At 37.1% G+C, this 26,088-nt stretch overlaps 1 protein-coding gene across 2 annotated transcripts in view; it reads right to left on the bottom strand.

Moving 5' to 3' along the window:
- Nucleotides 1-25,756, bottom strand: part of SETD3 (SET domain containing 3, actin N3(tau)-histidine methyltransferase) — a 70,666-nt gene extending 44,910 nt beyond the window's left edge. Inside the window, exons 1-4 of one of the 2 annotated variants that reach the window (XM_088149863.1) lie at nt 25,563-25,756; nt 13,427-13,536; nt 13,010-13,102; nt 4,011-4,159 (exon numbers count right to left, since the gene is read on the bottom strand). In XM_088149863.1, the coding sequence (XP_088005989.1) occupies nt 4,011-4,159; nt 13,010-13,102; nt 13,427-13,529 (345 nt within the window). In that variant the 5' untranslated portion in view covers nt 13,530-13,536; nt 25,563-25,756. The remainder of the gene's footprint in view (nt 1-4,010; nt 4,160-13,009; nt 13,103-13,426; nt 13,537-25,562) is intronic. The other variant, XM_088149862.1, reaches the window with a different exon arrangement.
- Between the last annotated feature and the right edge of the window lie 332 nt (nt 25,757-26,088).

Genomic DNA, 26,088 nt, shown 5'->3' with positions numbered 1-26,088 from the left:
GAGTCAGATTTCTGTAAAAAGTTTTAACAAAAAAAGGAAGAAAGCTGCACTATTTTTTCTGGATGCAGAAAATGCCTTTGATAACTTATAGCAGCCAGTTTTGCTGGCTGTACTGAATAAAATGAATCCCAGAGAAGAGTTCAAAGCTTTGTCTAAAAGCAGATATCAACGGCAATCAGCAAAGATTATGGGCAATGAAGCACTCTCCGCAGACTCTCAAATATGTAAAGGCACAAGGCAAGGATATCCGCTTTCTCCCTTACTAATCATCACTGCTCTAGAAATATTGGCAGAAAAAGTCCGAGTTGATAAACAAATACCAGGTCTTAAAACCTGTGGAGAGGAATATAAGCTTAAATGTTATGCAGACAATGTAGTATTAACTATCACAGAACCACAAAGGGCAATAAAACAGTTGATGAAAACAATTCACAACTTTGGAGAATTCTCTGGATACAAAATCAATGTCTACAAAACAAAAATAATTACAAGATACTTAATGCAAGGAGAAATTAATCTCTTGCGGGAAGAATCTGGCTGTCAGATAACCCACTCAGTGAAATACCATCTGCATTTGACAGGTAATAATCAAGAAATAAATCAATATTGGAAAGACATACAGAACTATCCAGAGAATTTTGGAAATACAATTCAATGCATTTTGCAACAGTTCATCAATGTTATATTTGGCATTAATTGTACAATTTAAGCAACCTTATGTTCATTAACATTTCAGAAATTATATGTAATTTCTTATATTTTTAAATATATATATTTTAAATATATAATTATATTTCATTTAAGAGAGCCAGTTTGGTCTAGTGGTTATGACTCCAGGCTAGAAAACCAAGAGACTATGAGTTCTAGTCCTGCCTTAGGCATTAAAGCCAGCTGGCTGACTTTGGACCAGTCACTCTCTCTCAGCCTACGATGTCAGGCTTGGGCAACAAGCCAGTCAGTCAATTGTGTCGCAACCAAAGGATCAACATTTGGTGGATCCGGGAATAAAAAAGCAGACTCTGTACCTGCAGGAAAAACGCTAGGAAGGAAAAAAAAAACTTAACATTGATATAATTTTTTTCCTCAACTTTAAAAGGTTCAATTTATCTAATTATCATAGTGTTAACAATTTCTAGTTTCTACTGTATAAATACCACTGTGCTCAGCTATCATCTGTATTCTATAATATATTATTTGCATTTTATAATGTAATAAAACAATTAACTTGGGAAAAAATGTAAAATTTTGTACAGACAGTATATGTGAGATTTTAATTCCATTTTGGAGCACAACATCTCTTAAAAAGCAAAAATCTCTAATTTTTTTCTCTGAAATCAGTATACGAGGGGAAGGGTGTATGTGTGTTCCTTCAACTAAGGGTTGACTCCTGGCAACTGCCTGGACAAGTCCCTGCAGTTTTCTTGGGAAGATTTCAGAAGTGGTTTGCCATTGCCTCCTTCCTAGGGCTGAGAGAGAGTGGTTGATCTAAGGTCACTCAGCTGGCTTTGTGCCGAAGGCAGGACTAGAATTCATCGACTCCCGATTTCTAGCCTGATGCCTCAACCACTACACCAGACTGGCTCTATGAGGGGAGGTACCATCATGTTAAATATGCACTTGCTTATAAATAAGAGTGTGTTCAGCAACTCCTAAAAATACCTCGTTATTATAAATATTTTAATGTATTTTTATATGTTGACATTTATATTCCTCATGGACACAAGGAAATATTATACCGAAATTTATCAGATGACCTGACCAATATTAGATGCTGGAGCCAAATACTCCTAGATCCACTTATATACAGGATGAAGTTCCTAAAAAACTGATGGTTTTCGTAAATGTTTGGTGTCTGCTGCATTTCTGAAAAATCTGGTTCATGGCAAGACTGTAAGCACTAGTGTAAGTTACATACATTTTATTTCTGGCCAAAATAATGAGTATGTGTTTCATGGTAAAATTAACTTGATTATATTGGGAAGAGGAGAGGTGTAACTTAGTTCTCAGAGAACTTTAAAAAGCTGGCAAATATACCCAAGCATAATGAAACATTCACATGCCACTTTTTTGCTAGCCCTTAAGCAAGGGAGGGCATACATACAGTTGCAAGAAAAAGTATGTGAACCTTTTGGAATTTCATGGTGTTCTGCATTAATTTGTCATAAAATGTGATCTGACCATCATCTAAGTCAAGAGTATTGACAAATATAATGTGCCTAAAATAATAACACAAAAACAATTCTGATCCTTCATGTATTTATTGAGAACAACCATAAAACCTCATAGTGCTAGTGGAAAAAGTATGTGAACCCTTGAGTTGACCTTAAAAAAGCTAATTGGAGTCAGGTGTTAGCATACCTGGAGTCTTGTTAAGAAAATGAGTTTGGAGGTGTGGACTAGAGCTATGTTGACTGATAAAAACCACTCAGACTTTTTGAGTTTGTTCTGCACAAGAAGAATATGCTTATGTGAGCCATGCCTTGCCAAAAAGAGCTTTCAGAGGATCTACGATCAAGAATTGTTGATTTACATAAAGCTGGAAAGGGTGACAAAGTGATTTCAAAGACCTTAGAAATTCACCAGTCTACAGTTAGGCAAATGATCTACAAATGGAGACACTTTGGGACTGTGGCTACTCTACCAAGAAGTGGGCACCCAGTCAAAATGACCCCAAGAGCACAACGAAGACCCATCGATGAGGTAAAGAAACAACCCCAAGTGACAGCCAAAGATTTGAAGGCATCATTGGAACCGGCTAACATCTGTGTTCACGAGGCTACAGTATGTAAAACATTGAACAAGCAGGGTATCTATGGCAGGACACCATGAAGGAAGCCGCTGCTTACTACCAAGAACATTGCTGCACGCCTGAAGTTTGCGAAAGAGCACACTGACACTCCACAGCGGTACTGGCAAAATGTTTTGTGGACTGATGAAACAAAGATTGAACTATTTGGAAAGAACATGCAGCACTACATCTGGTGTAAAAAGGGCATTGCATATCATCATGAAAACATCATCCCAACCGTAAAGTATGGTGGAGGAAACATCATGATTTGGGCCTGCTTTGCTGCATCAAAGCCTGGACAGCTTGCAGTCACTGAGGGGAAGATGAATTCCCAAGTGTATCAAAAAATTCTTCAGGTTATGAGAGAATGTCTGTACGTCAGCTGAAACTCTGTAGAAGTTGGGTGATGCAACAGGACAATGACCCAAAACACAAGAGCAAGTCCACAACAGAATGGCTTGAGAAAAACAAAATCTGTCTTTTGGAGTGGCCAAGTCAGAGCCCAGACCTCAACCCAATAGAGATGCTATGGAATGACTTGAAGAGAGCCATACACATGAGACATCCAAAGAATATGACAGAGCTAAAGCAGTTCTGCCAGGAAGAATGGGCTAAAATCCCTCCTGAATGATGTGTAGATCTCATCCACAGCTACAGGAAGCGCCTGGTTGAGGTTATTGCTGCCGGGGGGGGGGGGTGTCAACCAGTTATACATTCCAAGGGTTCACTTACTTTTTCCACTAGCATTTTGAATGTTGAATGAGTGTGTTCAATAAAGACATGAAGGATCAGAATTGTTTTTGTGTTATTATTTTAGGCACATTACAGTATATTTGTCAATACTCTTGACTTAGATGACGGTCAGATCACATTTTATGACAAATTAATGCAGAACACTATGAAATTCCAAAAGGTTCACATACTTTTTCTTGCAACTGTATCCAACAGGCAACTATCAGCACTTCGCTCATGATCCTGCAGCATTCCAAGATTGCACCACTGAAATTCAACTTTAAAATACCCCATTTTTGGAAGTGCCATTTTCATGGTGTTATTTCCTTCCAAAATTATGAGTAGGAATGGAACCACACATTTTTCTGTGTGGTTACCTATGGTGTATTACTTTTGTAAGCCACTTAGATTTATTTTGACTGAAGCAGCATTAAGTACTTATAATTAAGTAGGTAAAAATAAGTTTTAAAAAAAGCAACCTTATACTCACTTTTATCTCTCGTGTGGCTTTTAATCCAAAACCCTCTTCTCCAAAGTTAGCCACCTCAAAACCATCTGTGGATGCACCATTTTCTCTGGCCCATTTAATTAGTTCAGAGAAATAATCTTCTCTTTTCCCATCAAATACAACAGATAAACCTACGTTCACATTTAATGGGAGACAAAAATACATAGCAAATTACTATTAGACAGCATATGTACATTATTCATTTACCACTGCTATTATTTGGAAAATGTAGTGCATCCTGAGTATATGTGAGAGTACATTTCATGTACTTCCTAGCTGGTGGTGTTGGCTTGCAAGGTATTCTCTAGCTTAGTGATCATAATTTGTGCCAAAACTAATACAAAAATTAGTTGGATTACCATTATCAGAGAATGCTACTTGTGAGATGGATGCAGCTAAGGGCAGTAACTTATCTATACTTTCTCAATTTTACAAGATGCATTATGTGAAAACTCAGTTGACCAAAGCCATGATCTGCAATGGAAGCCAGTATCTCGAAGCCCATCTGATGATGACCATGACATAAGTAAGATAGCAACTTGGAGCTTAAGAGGAATAAATAGTAAACAACATGAATTAATGAAATAAAAGAAAAAATATGTGTGTCTGTTAAGCTAAGACCACATCCACGCAGCTGCTCTGTATGCTCCCCTTCCATTGCAGATCCAACAGGAAATTATGGCAACCTTAAATACTGTATGTTGCATTTTCTTTTCATTTTCCTATTATTCTGTTGACCGACTGATTTTTTTTTAATTCCTTGAAACTATGGGTCAACTGGTCAACTGTTGGACCTATTAACCACTAGGTTACAACAAAGAGTTAAGGGTTTTTTATATCTTTTGGCTGTCATCTATGTCGGGCAGAGTGATAATCACAAACACTCCTGTTTGTGCAAAGCGCAGCAAAAACTCCAGGAAAATATTAGCCATGAAAGCAAACACAATGCAATGTCCATTTCTTGTTTCACAAAGAAATCCAGTCAGAAAATATATACTAACTGGTGTTTATTGATAAAAATGCGAAATTCCATAAAATGCAAATATCATACAAAATATAAAGAAAAACACATCTTCCCATTTAATCCAAGACTTATTAGCAACACAAGCTTAACAAAATCTCTAGCTACAAACTCTTAGAGAAGAGGTACACTACTTGGTACTTTGTTACAACTACGTAGCCCATAAAACCTACATAGTGGCTAACACTAAAACAACTAACAACTACTCAGAGAGGCTGCACATTTTCCTCTCCTTGTATTATAGTTCTATGCCACCCCCACTGGGTAACTAGCATACACACGCCAATAGGTGGTAGTAAATAGCACAATACACAATAACAGGTGTTTTTCACATGATCTCTGTAGTCAAAATATTATTTGTTATTGTTGTAAAGATAACGGGATGAATTCTTTCCCATGAGAAAGAAAATCCTGACAATCTATTGGTTGTCTAAATTTGTGGAACCAAATGCAATTACAGGTAGTCCTCGGTTAATGACCACTAGTTCAGCAACTATTTGAAACTACGATGGCATTGAATGAGTGGTACTCACAACCAGTCCTCAAAGTTCTGGACATCCCAGCACCCCCACGGTCATATGATCAAAATCTGGGCACTTGGCAACCAGGTGAGATTATAATTTCTGTATGTTCTATAGTAAATAATACATTTTGGATTGTTTTGATATCCCCAGTTCTATATGGGCAAACATGTTTTTCATATGGGACCTGAGAATATCTTCCCTATAATAATGTCAAGGGCAAAAACCTAGGCTAGAAAAAAGGTTTTCCTTAACCTGGGAAATGTAGGTAGGGAGAGATAGCTGGCCACTTCACTAAAGTCTTTGTCACCCAGGTCCCACTTCCTTGTGCCAAGCTGTGTACTTCTGTCTAGGATTCAATATCATCTCCTCTTTGCAGGAGTGTATGTTTGGCACAATCATACCCCAAGGACATATGAACCCTGCTGATAACCTTTATGTCATTTGTTTTTGGTCTATGACATTACTCCAACTTGATGAAAATCACCACCCATTTTTAGTGGATGTAAACCTGAGGAGAAAAACTGAAGCTTCAGCTAGTAGTTTAACATCAGCCTCAAAGCCCTAACCTCAATTTTAGGTATCCCTGTTTCTAATCTGAGAAGTGCTTTAATTGTCCTTCTGGGTATAGCAAGTATGACCTCAAAAATTTGGTCTAAATCACAAGAGCATTCTTCCCAAAACAGAGACTCACCTGGGTTCCTTACAATATTGTAATTGCAAGGCTGTAGCATTGAAGTTTTAACACTGCTAGTACTAAGTTACCGCTAATTAAAAAAAAATTGCTTGATGGCTGTTTAAGAACTTGATATCAATTGGGAGACATAATCACAATAAGCCCTCCAGTTCCCTTAGGATAGAAAACTATTCCCAAGTATTTAAACGTGCAGACCTATTCTATTGGGTTCCCCTCTATGTTCTATGTTTGTATTTTGGTCTTTGGGGTAAAGACTATGACTTTAGATTTTTGCAAGTTAAGTACCAACCTGATCTGTGTACAGTATCAGACTATAGAACTCAATGCCTTTCTAAGCCCTATGGGACAGCAGCAGTTAAGAATTGCATCATCAACATATAGAAGTGTCACAACCTTGCAACCTGCTAATTTGGGGGCATGACAGTCTGACTTGTTCACTAATTCAATCATGGAATTAATAAACAAAATAAACAGGACAACTTCTGTAATGCATGCACAGAGACTCAAACTGTGCTTGACAATGGAAAGAACTGGCATTTGACATTAACCTGAGGAAGACTTAAACAAGAATGGGTTAACTCCACTTCTTCTCGCTAGAAGGCAGGGCTTAAACATTCTGTCATTCAAAAGAAGCTACCCCTCCTCCTTTGTTGCATGAATTGACTTCAGCAAAAAGGCAGTCTAAATGAGGTTTTATTATTCAAAATCCAAATATATACAAATTGACATAATTATCAACAAACATTCAATACATAAAAATGAGATAGCCCAATATACATTAGGGAACATACACATTCCCTGAGAATGGCTGTAATTATTTGTGTGTATTTCTTTCTAAAGTGGGACTGTTGAATCCATCTTGGTGTTTAAAAGGGCCCCACATGCTAAGTCCAAGTACCATTCTCAGTCACCCAAAGACAGAACCAATAGGAAATGGATCAAGTTCAGCTGTATTCCAGGGGCAAGCAGAATGATTTATAGCACCTTCTATAGAACAGATAACCCAAAGGCCACACCTGCTCATGCAAATTTACTTTATTATAAAGTTTAATGGGAAGGAGAAGATTCTGACCACAATTCTGCCCCACAAATGTCCATGAAGGACTGTTAAGGTAGCTAATCCTCTAATAAGCGTTAACACCCCCAGGCAGCTGCTTGTTGTTAGCCAAATGGGCCAGTATAATGTATTCCCTGCAGATTAACACATTACTTGTCTCCCTCAGTCAACTGCCTTTTAGGAGATGGAGGCTGACTGAGTTTCTGTCCTCCTAAATGAATTTGAAATGAATTCTTAGGGTTTAGCCAAATATGCTGTCTGAGATGGGGAAGATTTGGCTGGAAACTCAGGAGCATGATCTCCTATGCCCTACAAAACTTGGAATTTACTTTGGAAATAAAACAAGTGTCTGGTCTTAATACCACCATATCCTGGTGAAAAACACAGAGGTCCTCCCTCATATATATGGCCCATAATTCAATAACCCTCCTTGCTTAAGCCACAGCCAGTAGAAAGGCTGATTTCCAAGTGAGGATGTTGATCGGAATTTACTAAATAAGTTCAAATGGGTCTACTGTTAGTGCCACAAAGATTTGTGTTAAATCCTATAAAGGGAAACAGTGAAAGGCCACATGGGAGATGAAAGTCATACACTCATACCCATGAGAAAATGGTGCACATTTGGGTGACCCAACAGGAGTTCTCCCCATTTGTCCAAAGGATGGAGTCTGAGGCCCTAGCTTGCCTGAGCAGGGTATTCACTGAGAATATCTTGTCTACTCCAGTTTGTAGGAACCTCTTAAGTTATAGTATTCCTGCTAATGTTTCCATGAGGTTTCTTTCCTCACCATCATTCAAATGCTCACTAGGCCATCCTAATATACCTTTCTGATTGCTGGGTATCCAGATGCAAAAAATAATCTACCATTAAATCTGGTAAACCGGTGCTCAGCAGGTATCTCCATGCAATTTTCAGGAACAGGGCTATAACTACTTTAGATTTGTGTGAAAAATCAATCTCCAGCTTCCAATGTCTGTGCTGGCAGGCGCCACAGAGGTTCTTCACTTACTTCCATTAATACTGAGAACTATGGACTCCTGTACCAGTGAAGGCAAGCAGGATCATTCCTCCTCTACACAGCTTCACCTTGCGTGCTACCTTGGACAGAGTTATCAGCAAAAATGAACAGAGAACATCCCTTAGCTAAGGCGTCATCAGTGCACTGATTTCCTCTGTTTTACTGCCTTGAAACTGGGGAATAAATGTCTGACTTGCATATAGTCTGCTGTTAAACAAATCAGCTGACAGGCTCCCCATCTCTCTGAGATTCTCTGGAAGAGATCTGGATGCAGTGACCTCAGTGAGGACCATCTGTGGTAATGTTCAGACACCCCTTTAAATATTCTGTTAATATGGAAGTCAGATGTCCCTCTGCCCACTTCATCAGGCATTCTGCCTCATACTGGAGGATCTTTGACCTTATCCTGGTGTGACTGTTCATTTAGACTTTTCTTGCAATAATGGCTGTTTTATCAGAATGTCTTTTTTCCTCACTAGGTATTCCACATTTATCAAAATCAAATGCATGGCTGTCTCCAAGCTACTGATCAGCAATAATGAGTTGGACTGGCATCACTGGCCTTGGGTTGAAATGGACTGTAGATGGCATCCCCAGACTGGCAGGCTAGTATCTGTCGTTAATTTCTCCAATTAATTCCTCTTGCCAAGCTGGCTACTACAACCACTGCTAGGATCCAACCACCGTGCATGGGACTGGCAGATGCATCTGGAATCTACAAGATATTATATGAAATTTTTTTGAAATTTTCATACTTTGTGCTTACTGCTGATGCTATGACCTTTGTGTCTATCCTGAGGATGCCTGTTACCTTTTTGCCTGCTTTTCACCTTAAGCAGCTAGATGCATCATCTCTGGAGCAAAAGGAAACAGATGATCTTTAACTACTGCTCTCCTTTGGTGGTGATGGCAAGGACTTTCTGTTCTTATTTTTGACTAAGATGGGATTAGTGAATTCCCCAAACAATTTCTTTCATGGTGCTTGCCCTCAAGACAGGCTCTAGAGTTGTGTCTCACTTCCCAGGGATTAAGCCACAGGTTACTTCATGTTGCTATCCCAGCAGCCATGGCTCTGGCTATATAGTATAGGGTATCCGGAGCTGAATTTGCCATTTGGTCTGAGGGTCTGAGGATTTTAGTAACACCTTCTCTTAAATGTTCTACTTTATGTGGTATCATCTTGAACAGTTCTTGAGCCCAAATTGTTACTCCTCTCAAAGCCACTGATGTTGTAGCATCTGCCCTGATACAAGTGATGCTCCTCACACACCTACCTTAGAAAACTGCAGTATAAACTCCATCAAATCTGTGAGCCGATCTATCTTTGGAATGACTAATTTGGTGATCAGGACTGGGCAAGGTAATCCATTCCATATATTCTTGGGATTAGAAGAGAAAACTTGTCAAATAGTGAACATGGAGTTCTGCTTTTTTTGTTGTTGATTCTAACCATTCTGTACTAATTATTTTTGGGAAAAAAATCAGGAAGAGGCAAGCTCAGATCCACTTTGAATGTGGAAGGCAAGACGGTCAATGCTCCATGAATTTTTTAATACTATTAATAATACTCCTTTTGGTGTCCAGGTCTATCTCAAGGGCTTTTGCCAATTTCTTAATTACTATAGTGCAGGAGTTTGAATTGAACTGTCTTGAACTTTTGTGCTTGCAAGGTGCCTCTGCCCTCACTGGACAGTTGTTCTTCTTCTTTATCTCTACCTTTCAAGAATAATTCTTGGATGTCTCACTTCATTCGCTCAAATGTCTGCTGACCTTTGCGCCTATGAAGAAACCTTCTCCATTTACAGCATTCAGTATTGTAGATGCTAGGCACAAGCTCTTGAGAGTCCTCTTCCCCTCTCTATTTGTCTCTTTGTGTCTCTTAATCCTTCCCTTCTTAGAGAAAGTCCTGTTCCTCTTTTGTCCTCTCTCATGCAAGCAAGATAAAGTACTATAGCTACAGCTGTGAAGAGGGAGGAGGAACAGTTGGAGAATCCTCCAGACATACATGCGGTCTGATATGCTTTTAACCATCCAACACTTGACTGAGCAACAAGAATAGTTCTATTTAAAATACTGTTTCATATGATGGCTGGAAATTTGTAGATGGGGCCGTGTGAGGGTGGGGGCACTGTAGATTGGTTTCAATGGGAAGCTGCCACTTTCCCGGTTCTGGGACATCCTAGTTGGACTTAGTTATTCTCAAATGATGCTGAAGTATGACCAGGCAAAATCTCCAATCTGGCATCTCCATTCTTACCACTCACCATCTTAGTAAAGTATAAGTGGGAAGTCTACTTCTATGTTCTACCTCTCCTGGGAGCAGGGGAGGGGAGGACGCTACTGAAAATACACTTTTGATTAAACAACCAGTGCTTCTATCTCCATTCTTTAGCCAACTGTTGGATGAGAGACTGTCTAGAGCCCAGGTTCAAGGCTGTCCCCTAGTTCTTGCTGGGGAACGGGAGGGAAGTCTGCCAGAAGGCACAGCAATTGGACCAACTGGTTCCTGTTATCTCCTTGTACTGTCTCTTCAACTATAAACTCTTCATTATGGTTAACGGTTTGGCTAAGCATTACTCCATTGTTTCTAAGAAGGAAGAAGGAGCATGTTTACTCTTGTCACGGCTGTTTGTCTGTTCCTCTTCTGTCAGTGCCACTCAAAGAAATATAATAAGCAGAAAAAAGGTAGCAAAAAAAAAAAAAAATAAAGATCATGGGACTCTCTTCTTGCTGTTCACTTCATTCAGGAACAGAAGTGGTGAAAAAAACCCAAACAAAGCTTTCCATGCCAGTTAGGATCACTGCAGGTGCTTCTTGCCAGTTTGTGCTTCCATCTGATCAGCTGCTGTGAACAGATGTGGTGATGAACATAGACATACTGGTCCTTTTCCTATAATTTTTCTTCCCCTCTCTTGAAGTTTTCTCTCATTTTTTAAATCCCTCCCCCTAGAATAGAGTCAAGGGAAAGCCTTTCCTCTTCTGAAGAAGACACAACTGAACCTGAGGAGGAGATGTTAGTTTCCATTGGAATGCAAAATTTTAAGCTCTGTTTTCTGGCCAGATCAGATGGAATTAACCTATTCCTGTCTGGTCCATCTTCAGATGACTGAAAAATTATTGTTCCTTTGTAGAAAGAGAAAGGTAACAAGAGTTAACATGAAAACACAGAGGAATTAATTTGTTAAGTGTGCCCGAGAAGATACTTGGAAGAATTCAAGTATCAGATTGATACAAGAAGTGGCAATGAACAAAATTTGGGAAGTGCAATGCTCATTGTGCTCACTAAAGGACGTATGACCAGATTTGTGTTCTTTAGGCTGTCACTGAGAAATGTATGCGAAAAAATTCACTGTAAGTTCACTGATTTAAAGAAAATGTACAATAAAATGAATAGGCTTGAATTATAGAGTATGGAGTTGAAGGTTGGTTCATGATATACTAAAAGAAATATGTAATAAAAGTAAAGCTTGAGAATAAATGGGATGTTTAGCAAATGTTTCAATGCTGAGCAAGGAGTAAGACAAGGATGTGCACTATGCCCTTGGTTTCTTAATGTACTCCTGGATAAATATCTAATGAATACTTGGATATGAGAGGTGGGTGGGTTGGGTTCATGAATATGCATGTACTTCTGTACACAGAAAGAACTGTAAATTATTGAAATCAGAATAAAAATATTAAAACTTTTGTATTGTATATTTATTTACATTATTAATTTGCAGTTTGTGTATACTGAAAAAAGTATTTTCATGTACAGTTATGAAGAAAGTCTCCAAAGAAGCAATTCTAAGTTGTTCTCCCACTTGCCTTTTAAATTGTGAATATGCATACTGAATCCTTCAGTGAACAGTTAAGATGGAATAATTTTTTCACTATACAAAATGAAAGAACATTACTTCCCAAATGTACAGTTTGATCATTAAAATTCCCCACATTCAGTATGCATTCTGATTAAACTTTTTAAAACTGTGATGTCACAAATAAGAAAAACAAATACATAAATACAGTATTTATCTCTGGAAACAAATTGTTGATTTCACTATAATCATTACTAGCAAAAGATAATAAATCACATTATCCATTAACTAACAAAGATTTTAACAAGTTTTTTCCCCCAAAACATGAAATCTTGTTTTAAGAAGTGATTATAATTTTTGGGTAAAATGCTAAATCATGCATTGCCAATAATTTTGTGCATCATTTAGTGGACTGAAAAACAGACAGAATTTTTTCACATTTATAGATTTTATGTATCTTTTTTTAATGCCCTTTAGGAAATATCATTTGAAAATGCTTCCACATTTACAACTACAAATTGTACATAAAAGTTCAAAACTGGGGTATTTTACGATGACATTTGGTCTCTTTTAAGTCTAAAAATAGTGTGCCTGAAAATATTGATATACATATTAATGACTCTGATTTTGGTTGGAATTTATTTAGTTATTTAAATATATTTATATGGCCCACCCATTTCACAAATGCAACAATGGCAATTGACAAAGATTAAAAAATACAATATAAATACAACATGAAAAATGCATTTCAAAACCAATTTACTTGACTGTTATTTTTAACATTACTTTCAGAACAACAGAAGGCAACTAAATATTATTTCAATGTTACTTCTTACCATAAGCTATCAGAAACCACTTTCTTCACTTACCTTTCTGCTTTTTACGGATTCTCTCAACAAGAGCTCGGATCTGCTGATATTCTTCCCACTCTTTTCCAGGACCTGGAGTTGGACTGCTACATTCTGCAAGGATAAGCAAAAACATAATTTTATGTATGTGTGTAAATGTGTACATTCATCAGAAAATTATTATACAAATACTATAAATAAATTCTATTCGTTCCAAATACTAGAAATATAAATGTACAAAATCTAAAAATCTCTAAAATATTTAAGGGCACAATACCAGAACCCAGAAAGTAGAAGATTTATCTACAACTCAACCACAAACATTTTCTGGACAAGCATTAATTTCCATGTTTGAATACTAAACTGAACATTTTTTCTTTTCCATGTGGACATTCTTATCCCCTTCCCCTGTCCAAAAATTTAGGATAATATACTTACTCTGTAACAATTCACTAATCAAATTCAGTATCTCCTTTGGAGAGACAGCTGTTGTAGCTCCAGTACCTGACTTCTGTGTTTTCACTCGGCTTTTTTTCCCCATCTTCTAGCTTTAAGAGAATAACAGGCAAATAAGCAGCATTCTTTGGTCAATATATAAGCTTCTTTTTTCAACAGATATTTATCAAATTATCTCTCACTCCATAGGCCAAATAACTGTATGTTCTAGCTGGAGCAAGGGGTAGAAGAAAGTGGAAATGAAGAAATGTTGATACAATCTAAATAACTTTTTTAAATTATATATTTAACTTCATTTATTTAAATGAATTAGGAAAAACTTACTATGGAAGTTCTATTATAGCAAAATAGCAAAAAAGTAAGCAGCAGCAATAAAATTCTTGACTAGTAACTTACCAAATTTAATGAACAAAGCAATAGTTTTCTCTCTAGGATTGTGCAGGACATTCAAGACAGGTAATTTGCAAAGTACTTCTCCTCAAAGCATTAAAGCAGCTGCGTGATTTAAAACTGTAGTGAAAGCTGTCTGAGTTGTCTATGCAAGTGTGTATTAAAAGTAATTTCCACAGGAACTACCAGAGAAGCAACTTGTCAGGATCTACACATACAGATAGTTCTCAGTTAATGACTCCCCTGTTTAGCAACATTCAAAACTTATGGTGGCACTGAAAAAGTAATTTTACAACTGGTCCTCAAACTTATGACTGTCACAGTATCCCCACAGTCACAATTCGGGTGCTTTGCAATCAGCGCACACTTACGATGGTTGCAGCGTCCCACAGTCACTTGATAGCCATTTGTGAGCTTCACAGCCAGCTTCCAAGAAGGAGTCAATGGAGAAGCTGGCAGTAAGTTGCAAGTCGCGGTCATGTGATGTCACACTTAATGACCATGATCATTTGCTTAATGACTACAGTGGAAGTGATGCCGCCATGGTCACATGATGTTTCACTTAACAACCACATTGCTTAGCAATGGAGTTGCTGGTCCAACTGCAGTCTAAGTGAGAACTACTGTACATATATGCAAAAATAGTAAAAGATAAGTAAAGGATGTAGTTGCTTTTATGCTTCAAGAAAATGTGCTTTGTATGCACTAACTTTTTAATGCTTTGCACATTTGTGTTTGTTTGTTTCCTGTTTTAAACTAAGAAGGCCCACCAATTGCAACTGGATTTACATGTATTTAAAACTGATAGTGTTAAATAAATTAAAAAAAACAATAATATTCAAGCAAACAAGAAGTGAGTGTTTAACAAGTTTATTCAGCTTGTTGAACATGAAAGTATTCAAAGTATAATATTTAAAAAACTACAAAGGTACAGTGGTGCTTAAAAGTTTATGAACCCTTTTGAATGTTCAATATTTCTGCATAAATATGACCTAAAATAAGATTGGTTCTCCACACAACTAGATAAAGAGAACCCAATTAAGCAAATAAGTGTAAAATACTGTACTTGTTCATTTATTTACTGAAGAAAATGATCCAAAGCTACATTTTGTATATGGTAATATGTGAACCTCTAGAATTATCAGTTCATATGAAGGAGAAATCAATGAGTCAGGTGTTTCAATCAATGGGATGATAATCAGGTGTGAGTGTGGGTGGTCGTGCCTTATTTAAAGAACAGAATTCTGGATATTCACTATCAAAGTCTGATCTTCACAACACATGTATATGGAAGTGTATCATGGCTTGAACAAAGGAGATTTCTGAGGACCACTGAAAAACAGTTGTTGATGCTCACCAAGCTGGAAAGGGTTACAAAACTATTTTGAAAGAGTTTGGACTCCACCAATCCACTGTCAGGTAGATTGTGTACACAAGGAGACAATTCAACACCATTGTTACCCTCCCTGGGAGTGGTTGGTCAACCAAGATCACACCAAGACCAAGGCATGTAATACTCCAGGAGGTCTCAAAGAAGCCCAGGGTAATGTCTAAGGAACTAAAGTCCTCCCTTGCATTGGCGAATGTCAGGAGAAAACTGAACAACAATGGTGTGCATAGCAGGGGTGAAAGCAGAAAGCCACTACTCTTCAAAATGAACATTACTGCCTATCTACAGTTTGCAAAAGATCACGTGGATAAGCCAGAAGGATATTGGAAAAATGTTCTGTGGACAGATGAGACGAAAATAGAACTTTTTGGCTTGAATGGAAAGTGTTATGTTTGGCAAAAGACAAACACTGCATTCCAGCATAAGAACCTTATTTCATCTGTGAAACATGGTTGTGGCAGTATCATTGTTTGGGCCTGCTTTGCTGCCTCTGGACCAAGGCGGCTTGCCATCACTGATGGAACTATGAATTTTGAATTGTATCAGCAAATTCTACAGTAAAATATCAGGGTATCTATCTGTGAACTGAAGCTCAAGGGAAAGTGGGTCATGCAGCAGGACAATGACCCAAAACACACAACCAATCAAAAAATGGTTGAAGCAGAAGAAAAGTTAATGTTTTGAAATGGCCATGTCAAAGTTCTAACCTTACTCCTATAGAAATGTTGTGGAAGGACCTGAAACAAGCAGTTCATGTGAGGAAGCCCACCAACATCCCTGAGTTGAAGCTGTTCTGTAAGGAGGAATGGGCTAAAATTCCTCCGAGCCGATGTGCAGGACTAATAACAGCTGCAGTTATTGCTGCGCAAGGGGGACACACCAGTTACTGAAAGCAAAGGTTCACATAACTTTTGCAAAACAAAAGGGTTATCTTTATCTAACTTCAGAACTTGTGTGGAGAACAGATCACATTTTAGGTCATATTTATGCAGAAATATTGAAAATTCAAATGGGTTCACAGACTTTTAAGCAGCACTGTATTCTTTTAGGAAGAAACTGGAAGTGCTGATAAAAATGCTTAGCTAGAAGTAGCAAAATCACATATTCAAATAAAGAAAATCTAACTAATTTGGCATAAAGTAAAAATTAGGAACAAAAGCAGCAAGTATTTATTCAATCTCCCACTCTAACTCTTTTTGCCAAAGATTTTTTAACTTCTTTTCACTAAAACCCTTCCTTCCAATATACCAGTTTTGGACAACAAAACATGTACAAGTAGTCCTTGCTTAATGAACACAATAGGACTGGAAAATTGGTAGTTAATAGGTGCGGTCGTTAAGCGAGTAACCACGGGACTGGACTTGATTTTACTACCATTTTTATGTTGGGTATTAAGTGAATCACCATGGTTGTTTAGCGAATCACATGGTCATTAAGCGAATTCCGCTTCCCCAATGGACTTTTTTGCCAGAATTCACTTAATGACCATGTGATTTGCTTAATGACCATCATAAAAAAGATCACAAATTGCAATCACGTGACTGCGGGGGTGGTGTAACAGTTTGCAACAGTGACAAGTGTGAGTACAGGTCATAAATCGTTTTTTTGAGGCTGTCATAACTTTGAACCATCATTAAACAAAAGGTTGTTAAGTGAGAACTACCTGTACACTCAATGCTAAAAGGAATTAATGTATACATGTAAGTATCCATCTGCCAGGGAATTACATTTGGCTGGTCCCAGGAGGCAGCCCTTCTCTGCCGTGGCACCCACTTTGTGGAATTTTCTCCCCCCATTAGTGAGATTGGCTTCAACCCTTTCAACATTCCTCAAGTCCCTCAAGACCTGGCTGCTATCAGGCCTAGGGGTCCCAGGGGACCGGGAAGATTTTGCGATGGCCCCCTTACTAATATTAACCTTTCCTGTTCTGTGTGCTTTTTACAGTTAATTTTTCATTGTGACTGTTTTTATGTATTTATAGTTTTTAATTAAGTTTTGTATGCCACCCAGAGTCACTTTTATGTGGGATGGGTGGCTATATAAATATATAAATAAACTAAGTAGGTTCATTAATATATGATTTTACAATTTAAAAATATGATGACAATATTAGACAAATATCTGAAAGCCAAGTGCCGTACTAAGTATTTCATGGCTGAATGATTGCACAATTTATTGTTATCATTGCAGACAAAAAAATTACAACATATTCCATAATTAGCACAAAAAGCAAAGGAAAAATTATAGTCTCTACCCTAATCTAAAACAAATCCTTAAGTTTTTCTTTATCTCATTTGAATGTTTAAGGGCAAACATAGTTTCTACAAATCTTTGTAGTGCTTTAAAAAATGAAAGGACAGGTCCATACCCAGAATGGCCTATCGTTTAGAAAGTCAGTTACAGTCTGACTGGCACAGGGTTTAGGATCTCTGTCAATTTTTTTAAAGTATAAGAACAAAATTTCTTATGATGCGAAGTCAAATAAATATTTTAAAATGTCTAAATATTGATAGATATAATCCACATAAACTCTCTGGGGTCCTCAATCATTTTTAAGAATGTAAAAAGGTCTGAGACCAAAATGTTTAAGAACCACTCATCTAAGCAGAAATTAAAAGAATAAATGTATTTTGGTTGCCAAAATTCTCATACCACTTGCAAATACATTTTTATAATATATATTGTACCATATCTATTTAGGGCTACAAGGATTATCTCTGGTAAAACAAATAAGAATCTAAAAATATATTTCAGTACACTGCAAAGATACATGACACTTCCCTGATTTAAATCAAGAAATAAATAAATTTTTAACTCAGGATTCAGATGTTGAATAAATGCAGTTACTTAGCAGATATGTATTCTATTTGCTTTAGCAAATCATACTGATGTGCAAAATTATGCAGATTAAAAGCATAATTCAAAGCTTCTGGTTAGACTTTTTTTGTCACGTAAAATTATTTCTGTACATAGACAAACCATGTAATATTTATTATAATGATTATATGGATTCATTCCAATCCGAGTATAGGCTTGGTTTTAGTGCACAGAAGGGGGAATGGTCAATTCCTGATATAACAGACAGAATGTGTTTTGGTTCTTTTGAAACTCTTCAATAGCTTCAATAAATCATATTTCTATATTGATTATCTTGTCCTTCTTTCTGCACTTCTTTCTTACCCAAATTAAGTCTCAGTTTCTTTAACCTCATGCATCTCAAATCTGTCGTAGGGACTGAGTCAGGAATTATCCAGCTCATAACTGGCACTGGATTATTTCTGCTCCAGCCCATGGCTGTTGGCCTATATGATACCACAAGGTATCATATCTCCATTTAACACATACATGTGCACACATGAAACCACTGAGTCTGACTGAACTGTTATCAGATATGTAGCTCTACTTCTTCCTTTCATTTATTATCCCAAAGAAACTGCATAATTCCTGACTTGGTGCCTATAGACAGATTTGAGATGCATAGGGTTAAAGAAACTGAGACTTGATTTAGGTTAGAAAGAAGTGCAGAAATACAATTGTTCTGCATAAAGATTTTACAAATGGCCTTACACTCCTACTGAAAGTATGTAGTTTGGGAGTTCTCCTAGACTTAAAATGAACTGAGAAAGTTCAAGAGGCAGTAGTGGCTATAAGTACGCTTTACACCGCTTAAGTTAAAAAGCCTTTTCTCAAGAAGTCTAATATCGCCTCAGGCTGGGCTATTTTAATCATGTGTCTCTAGGATTATCTTTAAAGATCATTCAAAAATGTCAGTTGGGCAGAATACAACCACAGCAAAATTTGTAAGCAGTAGTTGCTATGTGTGACATTTCTTTTGTATCAACTGTAATGAATACCTGAAAATATTCAAGCCAAATTTAAAATAGTGATTTCAACTTTTAAAAAACAAATTATTTTTAAAGGATTCCATTTTTCATGTCAACTTGCCCACATTTTAAATTTATATAGGGAATCTTCTCTTTTGTCCATTTCTTAAAGGAATATGAACTAAGGAGAGGGACTTTTTTGTAGTGATTCCACAGCTTTAAAATACAGGATTATCATCACATGTGAGTACAGATAGTCCCCTACTTACAAATGGGTTATGTTCCAAGAGACTGTTCTAAGCCTGTTTTGTTCATAAATCCAACAAGCGGAAAAAAAAGAGGTGGAGGCAGGGCTGGTGGGGCACGGTGCGCTCCATTGCCAGGCAAGACAGGAGACCTTTGCCCCCACTCCCTGCCCTCTGCCACCGCCCCCTCTCCTGCCTCACCTGGCAATGGAGCACGCCACATAAACTAACCTTTTCTGGGAACTCCAACTTCAATGCAAACGGAATGCTGGAGAAAGTGGGAAAGGGTTAGCTTGCGGTGGGCTGCAAACTAACCCTTTCCCACACCTTTTCCTGACTTCCAGTTCCAACTTCTGGCCTGACTTCTGGGTCCATCCTGTTCATATCGGTGAAAGTTCGCAACATGAAAGTTTGCAAGTAGGGGACTGTCTGAACTGGGATATCAGGGTTTTTTTTAACTGTTTTGAGCTAACTGTCTATTATTACTATTGTTACTAATTATCTACTGCAGTGTTTCTCAACCTCAGCAAGAAGTCCACACATCTTAAAGTTGCCAAGCTTGAGAAACACTGATCTAGAATTTTATTCTAGAAGCTTCAAAGGATGTTTACCCTTACTGCATGGTTTTTGCCCTATTTTTTTTTTAAAAAGAGAAACATACAGCTTATGAAGTAATACAAAACAAGAATATTTATTAGAGGGATAAAGCTCCAGTTATGCATCTTTCTTTGGAAAAAATGTGTTTTTATAAGAAAAAAAGCAATTCTATATAGTGGATGATCATAAGCAGTAACAACAATTCTATGAATGTTACTGAGCATAGGAATCTAGGCAGAGCAACCAGGAGTGAAAAAATAGTATAATTAATGTGAATGATCCTGTTACAATACATCATACCATCAGTTGCATTCTAGCACTTGGAATTATTTAATTCTGGGCTTCTACTATCAAGAGATAATAGTGTGAATTATTATGCCATATAATGATTGATATATTTTGTCCAATATCTCTTCATTTAGAAAGATTAACAGTCTTTCATAGGTTTACAAGAAAATCATACATTAAATTATGGCTTTGTTGGTAAGACAAGTTCATGTAAGAGTGCTATGATGGTAAATAAATTGAATAAATAATGACATAGAAGATTTTTCTATGCCCTTCCTCTACCCTAAAATAGATCCTCAAGTACCACCTAACATTTAACACTGAAAATAACAGGCAGATGGGAAGGGAAGACAAAAATAAAAAGGAGCAAGTATCTATTTACATGTAACTATTCTAAATCTTTGACTATTAACTAAATCCCCAATCCTTTCCAATATACATTTCTAACTTTTCAGAGTCTAAATTGATATACAGCTATTTATTCCACACACAATTTGAATGAAATTGTAATTTCAGATTTTAAAATGGCTTTTCATACTTGAAGCCCAATTCAAAGAACCAAGTGAAAAAGTTTCACTGCAGAAAGCTTTCTTCAAAAATATCTTCTGAAAGGATATTTAATAATAATCACAAATAAATATACCACTTAAACTGGGTAACAGTAACAGTAACCAAAAGCACCTGTGATTGGAATTCTGAGATCACAATTAGGAAACCATATGAAACATGTAAAATAATGCTGTAAACCAACTTTCTCTCACCTGATTGTTGGATTACAACTTCCTTAATTCCAATAATCATAGATAATGGAATTATGGAAAATAATGTCCAACCCATCTGGAGACATCATCTTAGGAAAGACTGTACTGAACTTTGAAAACAGGAGTTGGGTAACCAAGTAAGCTATGAAAAAAAATCATTTCCTTCATTCAAAAGGCAGTTTCCAAATTGTTCGTTTTTTTGAGAAGGCAAGTGCTTTACTGTTAGACTAGAAATACATCTATGCCCATAATTCAGTTGCAGTATTCAGTGGAAAATGGACAAACACAGCAGGTTAAAAGCCATTCTGTTTGTTCCGAGAACCTAATAATTAGAGGTATGCTGGGCTTGAACAAAGAGATTTCAGCTTTGTTTCTTTTAGCTAACAACCACTCAATCTAGAAGAGATTTAAAGTGTATTTTATAATATATTACATAGCTTTGGGTGCTACTATTGTAAAGAAGGGCAGGAACTTAAGCGGGAAAAGCAGTCACTCCTATATTTTGCAACATCCAAAATTAGTACTCAGGCTGATGTAACTGATACATTAGTGAAGCTGTCCCTTCAACTTCCTTTCACAAACAGGCAAGATATTTGTAGAATAAAAAGTATTTATGTTATAAAGGTGAATTCTATTGACATTAGTTATCACAATGGAGTATGACAGTTTTGTTTGTTAATCAGCCAAATCCCCTCTTAACAACTTGAAAGTTACTGTGAAATATTAGAAGAGTTAATGGCTTTTTTTCACTCTATCTACACACTACAAAAGTATGTTAAACTAATTATTTTAATGACAGCATAAACTTAATAGATCAGATTGAACATGGAGTGGGGCCATCTTAAGCCCCATTTGAAACCCTACTCCATACAATGTATGCCACAAAGCATATTCACTTCTCTGCTTCCATTGCATCTGTACAGAACAGACTGGTATTTATTATATTTTTATTCATTAAGATGTTGGGGAAGGGGAACCAGAATAGTTGGAGGTTCACTGTGAGCAATTTTTATTAATTTTTGCAGACAGTGTAAATTGGAATTGCCTTGAATTGGACTCAAGTGTTGGGACAAGTCACAGGGAGGTAAACTTGGTAATCTCTTATCATATAGATATGGATTCTTTTCATCATGAAGATCTTGAGAAGGTAGGCAAGATATGTAGCGAGTTAAGGGCCACTAATTGCTTGTTTAATCCCTCCCTCTCCCAGCTGATTAGCTCCATAGTCTATGGGAGTGAGTGGCTATAATAAATTTAAATAATTAATAATAATAATAATAATAATAATAATAATAATAATAATGATGATGACAACAAAACACACAGTGAAGAGACTGGATTGAGTGAAGCCTATTTGGGATGGGATTTCATCCCTCCAGAAATGACAGATCTGTACTCTAGGAGAGTTTCTTGATTATCCGTTGTCAATAATTATGGCTGGCTGCAACCCTTCTCAAGCTATTTGGCCTATTATCCACTCTCTGGATACTTTTATTGGCTACTGTTACACTTTATATTGAGTTACCCTTGAAAACTCTTTAGAAATTACAAGTGAGACAAAATACAGTCTCTAGGCTGCTAATCAATTCAAGGTACAGGAGTCACATAACGCCTGAAGATGTGCACTGCTTTTCAATTTTACCTACAAAATGCAATTTAAGGTGTTGGTGCTGACAGTTACTAGTAACACATCCAATCTTTTAGATCAGCGGTAGACCTTTCAAAGTTGCCTCCACTGCCAGAGTCATCTATCTGGTACATAGGAGAGAGTGTCCCCCTGTGTAACTCCCAAACTATAGAATGCTCTCACTAGGTTGTGTTTGGCCCCTACTCTCCCAATAATTAGAAAAATGGCAAATATACATGTCTTTCATCAAGCTTTTTAATTTATTTTGAACTTACTGAGTTTAATACTATGATTAAGCTTCGTATTTTTATTTGTAATGTTGTAAGCTACTTTGAATATTTATATAATAAATATAACTATTCAAATATTCAAAACACATAAATACTGATGTCTAATTTATCATACTGTGATTTAATTTCAGTTTTCTTTAATAATCCATTATGATTAGAAGAACTCTGATTACAATCATTTTATGTCAATAAAAATATAGTCTGACCAAATGTGTGATATCAATTAAAACACAAACAAGAATAATAAATTTGCAATAATGTTCTAAAATCAACTGATTTCTCCATTTTTCATATGAAACAGGAGAGGACAGCTTATACATCTTGGTCTAACTTCCTATGGCTTTAGTTTAATTTCAAAAGTACTTTGCAAGTAGGCAAATCAAATTTCAAATAAAAACTGTCTGTCCCTTCTCTGGCAATTTACAGCGATATGAGAGAGTGAGAGAAAAGAGGGTGTAAGAAAGAGGAAGAGAGAGAGAACACAAAAAAGAGGCACTGGACAGAAGAAAATAGTGTTCCTACATACTATTGTCATGCAATGCCATTCCAAGAGATTTGACAGAAACAATTTATTGATGATAAATGCAGAACTATACTAATGCAAAGCTGAATTATTATTTTATCTGACAATAGTCAGGAATATAAATACTATTAAAATGCTAAATATGGCACACGTTATCAGATATGTTTACTGAATACCATTTTTAGCCACAGAGTAAGATCCAAACAACAATCCCCCTCCAAAACAAAAATTATCAGAAACTTTTCTAAACTACCCAAGATTCTTCACTAAAATTAAAATCTTAATCTACTGATTTACCATAAATGTTACACAGCAAGATTATATTATGCTTACTAAAACATAAACAGATGGATGAAATCATCCACTCATTTAAAAATAATAATGCATTTCAAGAAAGTGCAAATGCACTGTAGTTTTTAGTGTTTTTACCATTTTTCTCTTCCTGTTAGTAATGTTCCATTAATATGCTTTACAAAGGGTACATCAAGTTGACTTAAAAGATAGAAGGACAGTAATTTCATGATATATAGGAAGTATTTATTGTAAATTTGACAAAAAAACCATTCATTAGAAATATCCACTTCTACAGTAATTGTCAAAAAAAGACTAAGATCATATTAGTAGAAGACAATCTTTCTTCCTCAGAAACAGTAAGAAGACATATAAAGGAACACAGGGAAGTAAAACCATACCACATAATTATCCAGACATGACTACCGTCTAAAGTCTGCAAAGTGGATAATATGTAGAAAGAATTTGAGATGAACCTCTATCACAGAGCAAGTATGATAATGTTTTCCAAGTATTTTAAACTGCAGTTCTACAAGAGTAGTTAATGGGAGCTGAAGTCCAAAACCTCTGGAGTACACAACACAGCTGATCTCTAGTAGACATTTGGGGGAAGAATAAGGGATACATGTGGAATAGTAGATCCAGGTGAACAGCTGTACTATATATACAAAACAAAGGAAAGCTAAGTACTATTAATATAAGGAAAGGCATTCAGATCAAAATCAAGGAAGAATGTTTTTAAAATCCCATAAGAACTTAGAAAGCAGGCAATAAAATACAGGAATTAAATAATTTATGAAATTATTACTAAAAAGAAGCAAAATGGTTGATTCAGACTATAACCTACAACTTTTTCTAGAGTACTCCTTAATAAATAGTAGCATTTTGGAATACACGTGTATATGATATTTCTGCCACTAGCAGGGCATAAATCCTGTTGAACACAAATGTTCAACTTTCTAGTAAACGTGACAGTAAAGAGTGAATTACAGTGTACAGAAAAAGTAATAGTAAACGCTAGGATGGAAGTTCTAGTAAAAAAAGTGATTTAACTAAGAAAGAAAGACTGAAGGGAAAAAAGATCAAGAACAGGTGGAGAACCAGATCTAAAGTTGTCAGGTTACTGACAAAAGATTAAAAGAATAGGCAAGTAAATATGGGGATATTATGATGGCATAAGAGCACTGTGGATTATTTGGAAGTCATAAATACTGGATACAATTATAAAAATCAGCCACAGATGCCAGTAAATTGGGATCTTATTTATTAAAGACAGAGGGTCTGGAAATGCATAATTTAATGGATGGATGAGTGAATAAAGGAAGTTAGAGAGGAATACAAACGACACAGGCTAATGCTTATAGCATTTAAAGTGATGGGCCTGGGAAAGGTATCTGGACTGGACTGTACACCATCAGGAGAAAAAAAGTCCCAAACTGCAAGGGACGAGGCTCATTTTCAAGCTCAACTGCAACTGATTAACTCAGGCTACACAATCAAAGTTGCAATTCTGTATATGTTTCCTTGGATAGCAGAGTATTTTCTAAAGATCGCGTATGCTAGATAAAGCGTAACGGTTCTCATTCCTCCAGGGAGGGTGATTATGAGGTAAATGCGAACAGTGATTACAACCAAGGAGAGGTGACGGTTCTTCTTCCAGGTTAATCAACACGGAACCATGTGGGCGTGATCGTATGGAGAGGGAAGTGGAAGGAGGACAAGCGGAGATCACGCGTCTGGACCGCCTGTCCACTACAACGCACGCAGGTGGCGATCCTTCGGACTGAGAGGGCCCCCCAGTACTTGGGGCGAGGAAGAAAAGGGCCGAGTCAGGGCCCACTGTGAGATAATTTGTACGAGTCAGGGTGTGACAAAACAGGCCTCCCCGTTACCTTTTAACGACGACAACAAGGGACTCAAAATCCTCTCACCTGACGGCTCTGCCCGGGTTGTGGAAGGGGGAAGGGGAGCGGCAGGGGCGACCGCTAAACCAACCACGGCACCTCCGCGCGCACGCGCGCGAACACACGCATAGACACACACAAACTCCCTCGCCGTCGGACACCCAGTGTTTGCCCTCACTCGCCTCTTGCTCCTCCCCCCAGCCCAAGAATTGCGTCGCGGCCATTGGTTTCCAGTTCTCTCCGTGGGACGGCTGACCAATCCAGTGAGCCGCTCCCTGGCCTCTCTCGCCTATTGCAGGACTGGGCGTGTGAGGAGAGAGAAGAAGCAACCGAGAATACTTAACAGGGAGGAGGGATAATAAATTTTGATTGGCGGGAAAACGAAACCAACTCATTTTTCTCCCCCCACCCCCTCCATTCTTCTAAGAAATCATTGGCTAGAGCTACCGCCTCCTTTTTCTATTGTGGGTCTCCTATTGGCCAGCAACTCCAAAAGGTTTTACAGAAACGTCAG

Source organism: Python bivittatus, unplaced genomic scaffold, assembly GCF_059951505.1.
Source record: "Python bivittatus isolate LINGU-HERP-01145 unplaced genomic scaffold, Pbiv_v1 ctg000580_np1212, whole genome shotgun sequence".
NCBI classification, from domain to species: domain Eukaryota; kingdom Metazoa; phylum Chordata; class Lepidosauria; order Squamata; family Pythonidae; genus Python; species Python bivittatus.
This window is presented reverse-complemented; position numbering and strand designations above follow the sequence as displayed.